This window comes from Electrophorus electricus, chromosome 17 (assembly GCF_013358815.1).
Source record: "Electrophorus electricus isolate fEleEle1 chromosome 17, fEleEle1.pri, whole genome shotgun sequence".
Taxonomy (NCBI): domain Eukaryota; kingdom Metazoa; phylum Chordata; class Actinopteri; order Gymnotiformes; family Gymnotidae; genus Electrophorus; species Electrophorus electricus.
The window spans coordinates 11776069-11788602 of NC_049551.1; the positions used below are offsets into that span (position 1 = coordinate 11776069).

The 12534-nt window shown below is 38.4% G+C and overlaps 2 protein-coding genes across 4 annotated transcripts; one reads left to right on the top strand and one right to left on the bottom strand.

Moving 5' to 3' along the window:
• The first annotated feature begins 433 nt into the window (after positions 1 to 433).
• Positions 434 to 6283, top strand: anxa3b (annexin A3b). 2 transcript variants are annotated; one of them, XM_027007341.2, is made up of 14 exons: positions 441 to 528; positions 907 to 935; positions 1065 to 1112; positions 1229 to 1316; positions 1489 to 1583; positions 1837 to 1950; positions 2212 to 2302; positions 2385 to 2464; positions 2555 to 2611; positions 3769 to 3862; positions 4157 to 4252; positions 4384 to 4442; positions 4773 to 4895; positions 5765 to 6283. In XM_027007341.2, exons 2-14 carry the CDS (start codon positions 921 to 923, stop codon positions 5822 to 5824), a joined length of 1020 nt encoding a protein of 339 aa, XP_026863142.2. In that variant the 5' UTR covers positions 441 to 528; positions 907 to 920; the 3' UTR covers positions 5825 to 6283. The 2 variants fall into 2 exon arrangements, with proteins under 2 accessions (XP_026863133.2, XP_026863142.2); XM_027007332.2 differs by having other exon boundaries at positions 434 to 528; positions 4773 to 6283.
• Positions 5764 to 12327, bottom strand: paqr3b (progestin and adipoQ receptor family member IIIb). 2 transcript variants are annotated; one of them, XM_027007363.2, is made up of 7 exons: positions 12020 to 12327; positions 11397 to 11618; positions 11156 to 11318; positions 10350 to 10505; positions 9483 to 9617; positions 9097 to 9187; positions 5764 to 8888 (listed from the first exon to the last, which is right to left on the bottom strand). In XM_027007363.2, exons 2-7 carry the CDS (start codon positions 11609 to 11611, stop codon positions 8743 to 8745), a joined length of 906 nt encoding a protein of 301 aa, XP_026863164.2. In that variant the 5' UTR covers positions 11612 to 11618; positions 12020 to 12327; the 3' UTR covers positions 5764 to 8742. The 2 variants fall into 2 exon arrangements, with proteins under 2 accessions (XP_026863164.2, XP_026863155.2); XM_027007354.2 differs by having other exon boundaries at positions 9483 to 9680.
• Between the last annotated feature and the right edge of the window lie 207 nt (positions 12328 to 12534).

A 12534-nucleotide genomic window follows, 5' to 3' on the forward strand; every position in this document is an offset into this window, starting at 1 on the left:
CTTTAATTATTCACATTTAGATGTTTTTGCACCTGGAGCTGTTGTGATATAACTTTCAAGATGTATCATTTATTTTACATCAAATATATATATATATATATATATATATATATATATATATATATATATATATATATATATATATATATATATATATAAAAAGAAAAATAATATCAGCTAATAATTTTAGGTTCATACGTTGGTAGTTTCTGTCTGTACTATGACTGTACATTGGAATTCAAGGTAACTCAGTACTTGAATTGTTTTGTTAGGCTGCATTTTCTTTTTTTCGAATCTTTGACTGAAGTTTTACTTGGGTTTTAAGTTACCCACCGCTGGTGACTGCAGTAGACTTGCAGACCTGAACATAACTATTTCAATATTTACTGACGCAAAGCATTTTGTAACATCTTATGAATGCAAGCACAGATCCTTTTTTTTTGCGTGATCCGTTTCCTGTGACGGATGGGCGTTTCCCTTGTTGACAGAACAATTGGAAAAGATATTCTACGGAGCAAGCAAGTTAGGGTAAAGTGTTTTATCACTGAATTAAGAAAAACCTTTTTGAATACGCGAATAGTCGTCAGACTAAACGAGTTGGATTTGTGTTTAACTGACATTGCGCAGTAGACCGTTGTGAATCTCTCGCTTGGTTTTATTGGTAGAGGATGACGTTCAGAAAGCTCTGAAAACGCCCCAAGCTTCTGACTTTGTATGAAGTAATAATGATAATGATTTGCACTTTGGCGACTTTCTTGTACAGTGGGTTAGGATACGGAAATATTATTTGAGCCTTTCACGCATCATATATTCTGAAAGGGCTATTCTAAAATAGTTTTCAACCACTAAATAAAAAGCCCTATATGTATTGAAGGAAAGTAACAAATCTCTAACGTTTGAATACAGGGTTACCAGCTGGAATGTCTTCCGTGTGGGTGAGTGTACCCGTTAGGAATGAATCCAGTTACGTAACCATTGACATTTTTTATGTAGGATAAGCCTGTTTTGTATTCTTGTGTTTAGTCACATTTTGTACTTTTAAAAAGGTTTGTGTGCCGTTTTAGGATGATTTAAATCTTCTTCTGGATTCATCAGACTCACTCTCGATTACTGTAAGGCATTCTGTGTTTTGTGGCATTCTTGCTTATAAGCTCACGCACCTTTTAGACATGCAGTGGTATCAGATAAGATCAAGATGGCAGTGTGATGTTCTGCTCATTTTTCTTAGTCTAGTGCCAGAGGAACCATTAAAGAAAAGCCAGGCTTCAGACCAGCTGAGGATGCTGCAGCTCTAAGGGTGGCCATAGAAGGCATTGGTGAGACACTGGAACAGCTTCAAAAATTTTGTTTGCATTTTCCTCCTAAGTAAACTTACCTTGCATCATGTACTGAAGTTCAGGTAAAGAATGTTCATATTGTTTCACTGCAATGACTAACTATAGTCTGGTTTGTCTGCCTGTGTGTGTGTGTGTGTGTGTGTTTGTTTAGGCACCACAGAGAAGACTCTGATTGACATTCTCACTCAAAGAACCAATGCCCAGCGTCAGTTAATTTGCAAGGCCTACCAGGAAGCAACTGGAAGGGTAAAATATCCACATGACCTTTCATCCACTGTGGACTCCAGAAACATTTTAAAGCATTAGTGTTGGACTGCAGTCCTGGAGAAGCCCATGATACTGCATTTTAGTGTATTATCTCTAAAACAATTGTTTTGGCTAATGAAAGACTTCAGTTACATAAAAAACACTAATGGGGCTGTCCAGGACTGAAGTTGGAAGACACTGTTCCCCTACATGGATACAGTTCCATGACGATATGTGAACTCTTGCATGCTAGACTCTTGCAGATGACCTGAAGGGGGATACTCATGGAGACTTTGAGGATATACTGGTGGCTCTGATCACACCGCCCACTCAGTTTGACCTCCAGCAATTTAAACAGGCAATCAAAGTAAGAAATCTGTTCTTTTTAACATATTACAACTGTGAAAAATTGTCCTTTTTTGAAAGTTAGATTATTTAAAACAAATTTAAAGCTGTTACTTTTTTGCTAACTTGGCTTTTCATAGACTTGAGAACCTAAAAAGTAACTCTGACTACCACAAGGTTTACTGATAATTAGTGTGAAACCCCAGATATTTTCTCTATATTAAGAATCTGTTGTTTGGAGAAAGTGGTGATGGTATGGTTAACTATTTCTTGGGCATCCCAGGGGGCTGGAACATCAGACAGCACGCTGATAGAGATATTTGCATCCCGAACAAACAATCAGATCAAGGATCTGTCTGATGCTTATTTGAAAGGTTTGAGTGTTTACTGTTTTTTGTTTAAAACAGATCATTTGGCCATGTTCAATGCTGATTTTATGTTAATTGTCTGTTTCAGAAACTGGAAGATCATTACTTCATGACCTGCAGTCTGAGGTGTCAGGAGATTATGGGAAAAGCCTGCTTCTTCTAGCAGAGGTGGCTTCCCACTTAATGTCTTTCTTATATCCATGCCTGATTTGTGTAGATAATGAGTAATGGCATGTCCTAACCTCCCTTAACTCATAGGGTAAGAGGGACGAGAGTCCAAATGTGGATGCTGCGAAAGCCAAAGCAGAAGCCATGGTACAGCATTACTAAGATAAGATCACACTTTATTGTTCCTGAAGGAAATTGCAGTGGCACAGTACTGTAAAAATTGCACAACAGAAGACATACATTAAATCAGAATAAATAGGACAAGGTTGTAGAAGTGAGTTACAGAAGCACAAAACTGTGGTACGGATGAACGATAAGCCTTGATATTATAAGAGTTAGCAGGGTCTATATACATATATAAATTATGTACATGACTTATTCTAGAGCAGCCTTGGAAGGTGTTCCAAGGAATGCAAACATTGGTATTGCACTAAAAATGTATTGCACTAAGATAAAACATATAACACATATGAGAAATGTCTATATAAATAAACCACTATGTACATGATATAAACAAGAGCTGCAAAGCCATTATTGCACTAATGGAGTAAATAAAAATTAAAACATTTAAAAATATTATTAAAAACAGGAGTTACAATGACAATATTGGTCAGACTAGAGAGAAGAAAATTAGTGCATCATAATAGTATAAATAATAGTATGATCAGGACATGCAAGAGTATGGTATGGCTCAGCACAGTTCAAACAGCACCAGATCAGTAGTGTCCCTCCAGTGAGGAGAGTAGAGTCTTATTGCAGTGGGGTGCTCATTCACACATTGCAGCTCAGTCTCCTCAGTGGAGTCTGCACCTTCCTGTCTCTATATTCTTTGCTGTTGTGTGCTGTTAGCAACTTACATCTCACAGGATTGCATTCTGTAAAGGTCTTGACCCTAAAGTAGTGGAAGACGCTATTCTCCTACATGGATGCGGTTCCATGACGAATCAAAATCTGTGAATTCTTGCATGCTAGACTTCCATCTTCCATCTCTTTGTTGTATATTATTGTTGCAGTACTCAAAAAGTCCTTTTGCCAAAGTTGTTGGTACTGTCTGTTTTCTAAAACAGACAGTACCAACAACTTTGGCAAAAGGACTTTTTGAGCACTGCAACAATAATATACTGTCTGTTTTCTAAAACAGACAGTATCTAGTTAATATATACTCATTAAAGAGCACTCAGGCCTAACTTTCTCCACAGTAAAGCAAAAGATAATGATGATGATGATGATGATGATGATAAATATCTTGATATCTTTTTACTTCCATCTACCTCCACTGATTCTCATTGCTTGCTTCTGAACAGGTCCTGTATGAAGCTGGGGAGAAGAGGTGGGGTACAGATGAGAGCAAGTTCATTGACATCCTGTGTTGCAGGAGTGTTCCTCAGCTCAGACAGAGTAAGAGCTACTGCGATAACCAGACTGAAGAATGTCAAAAATCTAAATTATTTATATAGCACTTTTTACAACAGATGTTGTCCAAACAGAATGTCACTCCTCATGTCGGGCAGGCAGAATGGAGTCTGTCACTTCTGACATTCTGTACTAGTTTCACAGAAAACTGCAGGCTATTAAATTATTCATGGACATTGGTAATGCATTGGTGGAGGTTTTATCTTCTGTGCTACCAAAAATCTGTGCACTGTGCTGACCACACTTCAGTTACTTTGTTCTTTGATTTGTGTTTAAAAGCCCTGGTGGAGTATAAGAATCTGACAGGAAAGACCTTACAGCAGAGCATCGAAAATGAGATGTCTGGAAAATTAGAAAAGATTCTGGTGTCCATAGGTATGACAAATTCCTTTTTATTGTCTTTTTAAATATTGTTTATTTCATATGCCATTCTCCCAAGGGGAATAATTGTTTATACAAATTCCCCAGTAATACAGTTCCACTGACTGAAATGTCTGTCCTTGAAGTGAAATGTATGAAGAGTGTTCCAGCTTATCTGGCTGAGCACCTTCATGAAGGTATGAAGGTAAGCAAAGCAGACACAGCCAGTACTGCCTGGATGTTTGTTTATTCAGTGATTTACAGTGCAAACAATGTGGCTAAATCACTTTTAGCCTACTCACTCACACATTCGCCTTGTGTAATTCAATACTTCATTCAACATTGTACAGCTAAACTAATGTTAACTAATAAGAGTTCTTCAGTGACCACTCATTCTGTGATATCGCTGTCAAAGATCTGACTCTTGTGTGACTACTTGAGCAACAGCACTTCAAAACAAAGGAGGATAGGCCTTTTTTGTGAGTTTCCTAATCCTAGTTGAATCCTATAAAAGTGTAATATTCGGTTTGTTCAGGGCATGGGAACCACTGAATCTATTCTGACCAGGATCATGGTGAGCCGCTCAGAGATTGATCTGATGGACATCAAGGTGGAGTATAAAAAGCTGTTTGGCTGCTCCTTGTACTCTGCTATTGAGGTACGTACTAAGAGACAAAGGAAGGCTGTGTCAACACTGACCCACAGTAGTCACACACAAATATTGATCCATTCTCTCGATTTCCTTAGTAGTTCTTTCCTGTGTGTGTCTCTTCATCTTCACTTTCCATCTTTAGGTTCTGATTTACTGTTTCATTAGTTTATCCATGAATTAGCATTTTCATTTATGCATCCTTAATGTCTTAATTCTGAATGATTTATTTTATATTGCTTGGTTCTTTCAGACAGACAGCAGCAGTGTAAAGAGGTGTTTACACTGGGAAGGGATGAAGATAGCTAATCTTGTCCACCCTGTCTGTAGCATTAATAGTTTTTAGTGACATTACCCTGCACCACTAATTTTGTATACAGGCATATTCATTATTTTTATTTCTCTTTCTTTCTTTGCTGAGAGAGGACGATTTCTCTGATCTGTGTCTGGAACATCATCTCAGACCCCCCCTTTATACTAATGTCATGATGTAATCTGAGAGGTTGAGCTCATCAGATTTCCTATTTTACATTTGCTCTCAGCATGATTCTAGCCATTGTGGAAATCAAGGCAACATTTTACCAAACTTCAACACTTTTCAATCAGTGTGCTGTGCTTTTCTAGCTGTTTAGCAGACTGTGAAGACTAAATGACATGACTGCAAGGGCCCATTTGCAATGGGCATGGATTCATGCAATATGAATTTGGGAAAAAAATGGTGGTATGTTCTAGGAAGAAAGAATAAATGTAAAAATCTGTCATTAATAATCTAGATTTGTGCTGCGCTGTTAAATGAATATGCAAATGTATAACCAGAACATGTTGCATCAGAAAACTGTTTGCTTATATTTACATAAAATGTTGCCTTTCTTCTGCAGTCTGAGACCTCGGGGGACTATCAGCGAACTCTGCTGAGGATCTGTGGGGAGCCTGTCTGAACTAAAACTGTCCAAAATCAGCGTGCAGTCCTCAGACACGTGACTGCTGTGTGGAAACGCCGGGCCATTCCTGAGTTTGGTTTCACTTTGATCTCCCAAATATAGTGTACCAAAGCTTGAGATCGACCATTTAATAGTTATGACACTCTTATAAGGCTGTGTATAACTTATGTATAAGACTAGTTTGGAAAGTATGTAGCAGGGATGGCAGATTATCAAAAATAATACACTGAAATAATACTTTAACAAGAGAGAATTTAACTGGTTTTGTCTTCTTCTTCCTTGTCCCAGCAGAGGGCAGTGATGTGCACATAATTCTCATTTATGATGTAAAAGTTGGACTATTTTAGTATTTTGATGTGGTATATGTGTCCTTTGTAACAAAATACAACATTAACCTTAGAGGGAAGTTGCAGAAATGGTCTGAAAAAATTAAAACAAGTGCCCTTTCACTCTTAAGGCTATAGGCTGAATAGAATTTCCTACTGAGTCTTGATATTCGGTAGCAGAATCAGACAAAGTCCCACTTTTCATGGGATAATGAAACACCTAATTCATATAGACAGTAGTTATTTTCATTACCTGACAGGTGCTGGTAAATCCTACCAAGATTCCTAGCCCAAATTCTGATTTGAGGAATGTTTGTCTGAAGTAGCTTTTGGGATGAAACAGTTGCATTTGTGAAAATGTTTAGATCAAAAGCAGTATGTAATTATCCATATATAACATGAAGCGGTAGTGCATGGTATGTCTAAAACAAGTAAAAAAATCATTTCTGTTGGGTCCACCTGATACAACTGATCAATTATTTAAAGAGAAGTGAAATGAAAAAAAAATGACAAACGAGTTGGTATCAAGTGTGCTACTTGCAGTGATTACAAAATCCAGGTTTGCTAATTGGATTTGACGTTTAAAGTACAATTCGTCTAATAAAAGTATCAAAGCATCCTCACAATTCAAACATAAAAGTCTAGGATCAACCCATCCAGCGTAATAAGAGACATACTTCTCCGCAGTCCATGCAAATGTGAGCCTTTCTGCATTACAGTAATACCATCTGTAATCTGGTGTATTGAGTTCTGGAAAGTAAATCTTGACCTCCAAACCAATTCCCTCTCATTTTGATGAGCAGTTTCGACAGGGGAATGACATCTGTTTTGGCTAATCCCTTTTGTGGGTTAAAAATAGCAGATTACATGAGCTTTTTAAATGTGATTAGGAAAACTGTCAAACCCTTATTCTGTCAAAACTGCATCAGGAACCCTCAGGGGTGTGGTCTTTATATCCAAAACAAGAGCTTGCAAGAAGCCAGATTCCCTTTGTTCAATGTATTTATTTCCTTTAGTCCAATAAAACAATGTGAAAGGAACAGAGGATAAAAAATGGCACAAGAATCTTTAAGAAAGGATCATTCAGTATCAGCATTCAGATATGTAGTTTATGTCCATGATTGACAAACATTAAAGTGATCAACAAAGACAGACAAATGACGTAAAGAAATAACCACATTAATTCAAGGTTACTTGAATTAGTGACTGCTTAAATATGCACCATATTCATTGGCTCAGATTAAGGACAAGTGGTTTAACCCTTAGTTACAGTACTTACAGTTCACATTAAATGTTTTGAAGGGTAAATATAGGTCACTTTTTAAAAAGTGCACTACTTTTACATGCTCTTTACCAAACTGTTGTTCAAGTCAACACTGCTCCCCCAACCTAAATAGCCTCTCACCAAGTACCAGTACCAGACAATTTACAAAATGCCCATGTAGCTACCATAAAAATCCATAATCAATTTCTTTCAGCACAAACTAAATGATAGAACTGACAGAACTAAGGGATGAAGTTACAGAAAAGAGAGCAGAGCATATACTTAGATTCACTCAGTGCCATGCTCAGTCAAAAAACGAGTTCAGGTCCAACAGAGACACATATGGAAGAGTGCAGGAAGAGAGACAAGATGACACTGGCATTTGATCAACCCACTCGTATTATTCATTGCACAGAACATAAAAGTGTTGAGTTCAAAGGCAGACAAGGAGCAAGTTCTACTGTAAGACTTCAAAAATAGTTGCATGACTCAGAAGAATATCAGCAATGGAAATTGCTTGCATTCTGCGAAAAAGTGCTTCTTAATTTGTAAAGTTTATTATTCCTCATGCAGCTTAAATCCTACAATAAATGGGCTTTCAAGGGTAAAAATCCCACTGAAAGTTTATTATAGCCTTACTTACGGTAAGTTGAGACTTAAGGTAATGCAGTGCAGTGTAGTTATGGTTTAGGATGCATAAACACTGTAAAATGATGCTAACGCTATTTGGAAGGGCCATTCCAGCTGAATAAACATTGAAAATTTGAATATTTGAGAATTCAAATGTTTTATATCCCCATCACTAACAAAACTCGTCTTTAATAGGGAACGTACATGATATTCACATAAAGGCCCGTGTTTTGTAGGCAACATTAGAAGTCTAGGACTCTTTTTGCAGGCAGGCACAGATGCCCATGTTTAAACCATACATATCCATGTCCCAGTTCCGATTGTGCTTCTCCCTGCTTAAAATACTGCTGAAGTACATACCTTTAAAAAATGTTTCAAAAAGCCCAGCCATCACTGAAAAATCCAATGCTCTGCTTCCATGCTTTCCAGTCCTGCTTCAGACTCACATGCAGCATTAGGTCATATAAGTATAGGATCGGTTTCTCACAGTTTATTGGTTTGCCAGCTCCAACACTGCTGACTTATTTTATGAAGGGTTTTATAATTAGATGCTGATTTGAATATGCTGTGTGAAATCAGTGATGTTGTGTGCCCAGAGGTAGCAAACGTTATGACCAGGACAATGAACATTTGCTCAAGCTCTGAGTGATGTAGTGTGGTTGGAAGCTTCCTGTTCAAGGGAGAAAAGAGCAGTGCTAGCCATTGGCACTGCTGAAGTCCTGACAGGGCTGACTGTGTCTGTAGTGCGTGATGTAGACTGCAGTCTGGTGCCACCAGTAGAACATCAGCACTACCAATACATGCCACAGCTGGTGACTGGCACCTAGGTAATTCAGCTGCCCTGTGTGAAATATATGATGAGGTAGACATAACAGTGATATCAGGTCCAGATTTAAATTACAGCTTTATTTTAGCCCAGTTTCTATCCAGACTGTTCTGTTGAAATAGCCAAAAAACACGTTTAAAATGTTAGTAATTTAGTGATTACTAATGTGTACAACTAGCTTCTTCACATGGTCATGATTGTAATGTGGGTGGAGAGTGCCTACCTGGGAAGTAGCGCTCAGGGACCTTACTGATATAGAACAGAAAAGCAGCCGCAGCAAGCAGGTACATGACCATGACTCGCGGGAAGAACACCTGCAAACAGAAAAGTAACCTTCGTTTTCCATCTCTGTCAGTTTCTAACAGGATAACATTTTACACATGCTGGACCTTTATGCAGCATCTTTCCATAGTGACTTCTCCCATAGGCTTGGATACTTTTCCATTTAGAAAGTGGGTTAATTGCACTCAATTTAGAGACAACTTACAATTGAAGTAGTTAACAATGTTAATTAATGTTATTATTAATGTAATTTAATCACTGCCTGAACAGATAGTCAAGATGAACCTGACCCCAGGCCTTATGGCTTAGCATGTGTGCCATGTGTACCTGCACAATATCAGCATGGAAGCCTCCGTTAAGCCACACCCAGTGGCAGGCAGGGACTATGCCGTAGGCAGCCACCAAGCAGAAGATGCTGGAACGTAACATCTTCCACTCTTGCGTGTGGTAGAGTGGGTGGATCTGTACTGCGAACACGGCTAGTATCAGCGCCAGCACTGTGACCAGGTAGACCTGCCTCCAGAACTGGCCCGGGGGGTTGAACGTGACATGCTTATAGTCATTCTACATAGTAGTAAATGAAAGACTGCACTGAACAGTTGCATTTGCAGCAGACAGGATTACTGGATCCATCCTTCCTCACAGACTATGTATACCAATATAAGAGATTCCGATCACCTTGCAAATGACATCATTGTTATCCTACAGTCAGGGCAATGATATCCATTAAGTTGAGAATTAACAAAACTGCAATAGTTCTTATCCTAGTGCTATGCGCATATAAAATGCCTGGAGATGATCGAAGGCCTGTGTGCATATGTTCATTTATGGTGCATGTTTGTATTTTGTTTTCCCTTTGATATGTCTGAATGAACTGCATAGATAAATTCCAATGGATTTTTTATATTTACAAATGGCAAGCTGAATTGAACTGGCACTGTAAAATAACAGAAGCTGTTTCTCTTTGTTCTATTTTCTTCTTTAGAACTGGCATAGTGGTAATTTAGCACTAGACTAGACCTTCAGCTCATTATTTCCTTTTTGTCTCATCACTCTTGCTACCTTTACATTTGCCTATGTAAAAATAAAATACATAGTGATAAGTGACTTGTGTCTTGTGAATTCAAAGGCAACAAAACTCTGCAGTTGAGTACTACAGTGCTGCTGTTTAACGCAGTTTAACATGTGTCCTACACTGTCACAGAAGAAGGCGTAGAAGACCCCGGGGACGTAGCAGCCCAGAATGCCAACAGAGATCCCAGCGTAGTCTAGCGCTAGCCAGCGACGGCTGGTGTTCTCTGAGCGATGGCAGCAGAAGAGATGATAGCCCACAGAGCACAGCATACATACCTGAACACAGTATCAAGGTGAACCAGTAACTCAACAATCCCTTAAAAACTCTTAAATACATACAAGTAGTCCTTTGTTCACCATTACATTCTTAAGAGGTGTATAAGCCTGCCCTTACTGAGGATTTTAGTGTCAACCATACAAACACTAATTTGCGTGGTGGGGGATCCTCCTCTGGTAGACAATGGACACATGAATACATGAATCAATGTTTTGCAAGATCTGTAAAAACTGACTCATCTTCAGATCATTACTCCCCACAGAAAGTATTTGTGTAATGTTTGTAGATCAAAGATCTAGTCTGGTCTATGTTACTCAAATATTCCCAGTGCACCAAGTAAAGACAAAAATCAAAACCTCATCCCTCCAGCAGGTCCTGGGTCTACTCCAAGGCCTCCTCCCAGTTGCACATGTCTTGTATAAATCCAGCAGAAGGGGACCAGGGGCATCCTTATCAGATGCACAACCACCTCAACCAACTCAACTCGCTCACAATACACAGGAGCAGCGGCTCTACTCAGAGCTCCCCTCAGATAGCTGAGCTACTCACCATGACCGAGAGGGAGGCAGAGAAATCTTATTTTGGTTGCTCTTATCTGTAATCTCACAAGACAAAATCTCTTGCATGCAAAATGTGCATGTGTGCTAACCTGAAAGCAAAAGAGCCCTATGGAGTAGATTACATAATCTTCTCTGGAAGCCCCTGCTGCCGGCAGCACCGTGGACATGTCATCGACTCCCAGGAGGAAGAAGAGCAGAAAGCCGAGCAGATGGGTCCAAATATTCACAGTCTCGTTGGACAAAACAAACATGCTAAGAAGATGAAAAATACAGACATATCAGTGCCATTACGTTTCACTTCCTCACAGTCTAGAAAAGTACTGAATTTACCTCTTCAGACATAATTTCGATGGTAGGTGTGCCCTGTACCCGTCTGTAATGTACGGGTTCTCCTTCAAGAACACAGGGATCTGTTCATATGTGTACAAACGGATTCCTCTCGGCACAAGAACCGGCCAGTACTGGTAACTTCCCAGTTCAATATAATGAGCACTCTTCAGTATCTTTTGAGGCATCTCGGTTTTCTGTTGTCCCAGATAGCGCATAAGAGCACTGTGAATAAAACATTAGCGGCACGAACAGATTTACAAAATAAGTTACTGAGATATCTGTGTAACTGTTATGCTTGGTGAGGTAGAAACCAGAGCAGGACCATGTTAAATCCCATCTCTCCTCATTCTTCTTTTAAGATAACAATGTATAAGAATGTGCATCCTTGTATTCGGTTTGCATATAATGACCAAAACTTTATCAAGGCGATTCACGTTATTAACTCTACCGCTATCTAGTTAGCAAGCTATGTGTTACACTGATCTAGCGTTAGCCCCATTTAGGCTGTTGATGCTACTGGGAAACATCGCTTTGCTAACGTTAGCTACGCTAGCAGCGGCAATTTAATACAATCTTATAAAGGAACTTCTAAATTAGATTCTAAAATTCAGGAAATGTCTTACCGTAAGGTGACTGTCTAATGCCTTGTTCATATGTTCGCCTTTATTTTTAACGGATTATTGACATTACATGAATAAATGCTGACCAGCCAGTGAACTAATGGCGATAAACAAACCTATCCTGTTTACTATGACACACAAATCCTGCGACCGTTGACATGGACTCGGTCCTTATGATTCTTTTTTCGTTTGAAAATGTGTTCATTTCTAAGTATATGTATCGAAGATATTTTTTAATAATTCTGTCGATTTTTATGCAATATTTATTTACTCATATTCTATTTTTTTTCATAATTAAAGACATGACACCAATGTTGTGTGGTAAGAGGCTTCTTTCAGTATTTTCTTTTATGCCATATATATATATATATATATATATATATATATATATATATATATATATATATATATATATATATATATATATATATATATATATATATATATATATATCTCATCTCCCCACTGCATACATTCTCAGATTAGAAACAAGGACCAACAGCTGCTATTCTAGCCAC

Coding starts and splice junctions, on each gene's coding strand:
- paqr3b (XM_027007354.2), bottom strand. CDS start 11,611: ATGCGCTATCTGGGACAACAGAAAACCGAGATGCCTCAAAAGATACTG. Junction 10,506..11,155: donor TAGGGCTCTTTTGCTTTCAG/GTTAGCACACAT, acceptor TACTGTGTTCAG/GTATGTATGCTGTGCTCTGT. Junction 9,681..10,349: donor ACGCCTTCTTCTGTGACAGT/GTAGGACACATG, acceptor CCCCCGGGCCAG/TTCTGGAGGCAGGTCTACCT.
- anxa3b (XM_027007332.2), top strand. Junction 2,465..2,554: donor GCCTGCTTCTTCTAGCAGAG/GTGGCTTCCCAC, acceptor CTTAACTCATAG/GGTAAGAGGGACGAGAGTCC. Junction 4,253..4,383: donor AAAGATTCTGGTGTCCATAG/GTATGACAAATT, acceptor CTGTCCTTGAAG/TGAAATGTATGAAGAGTGTT.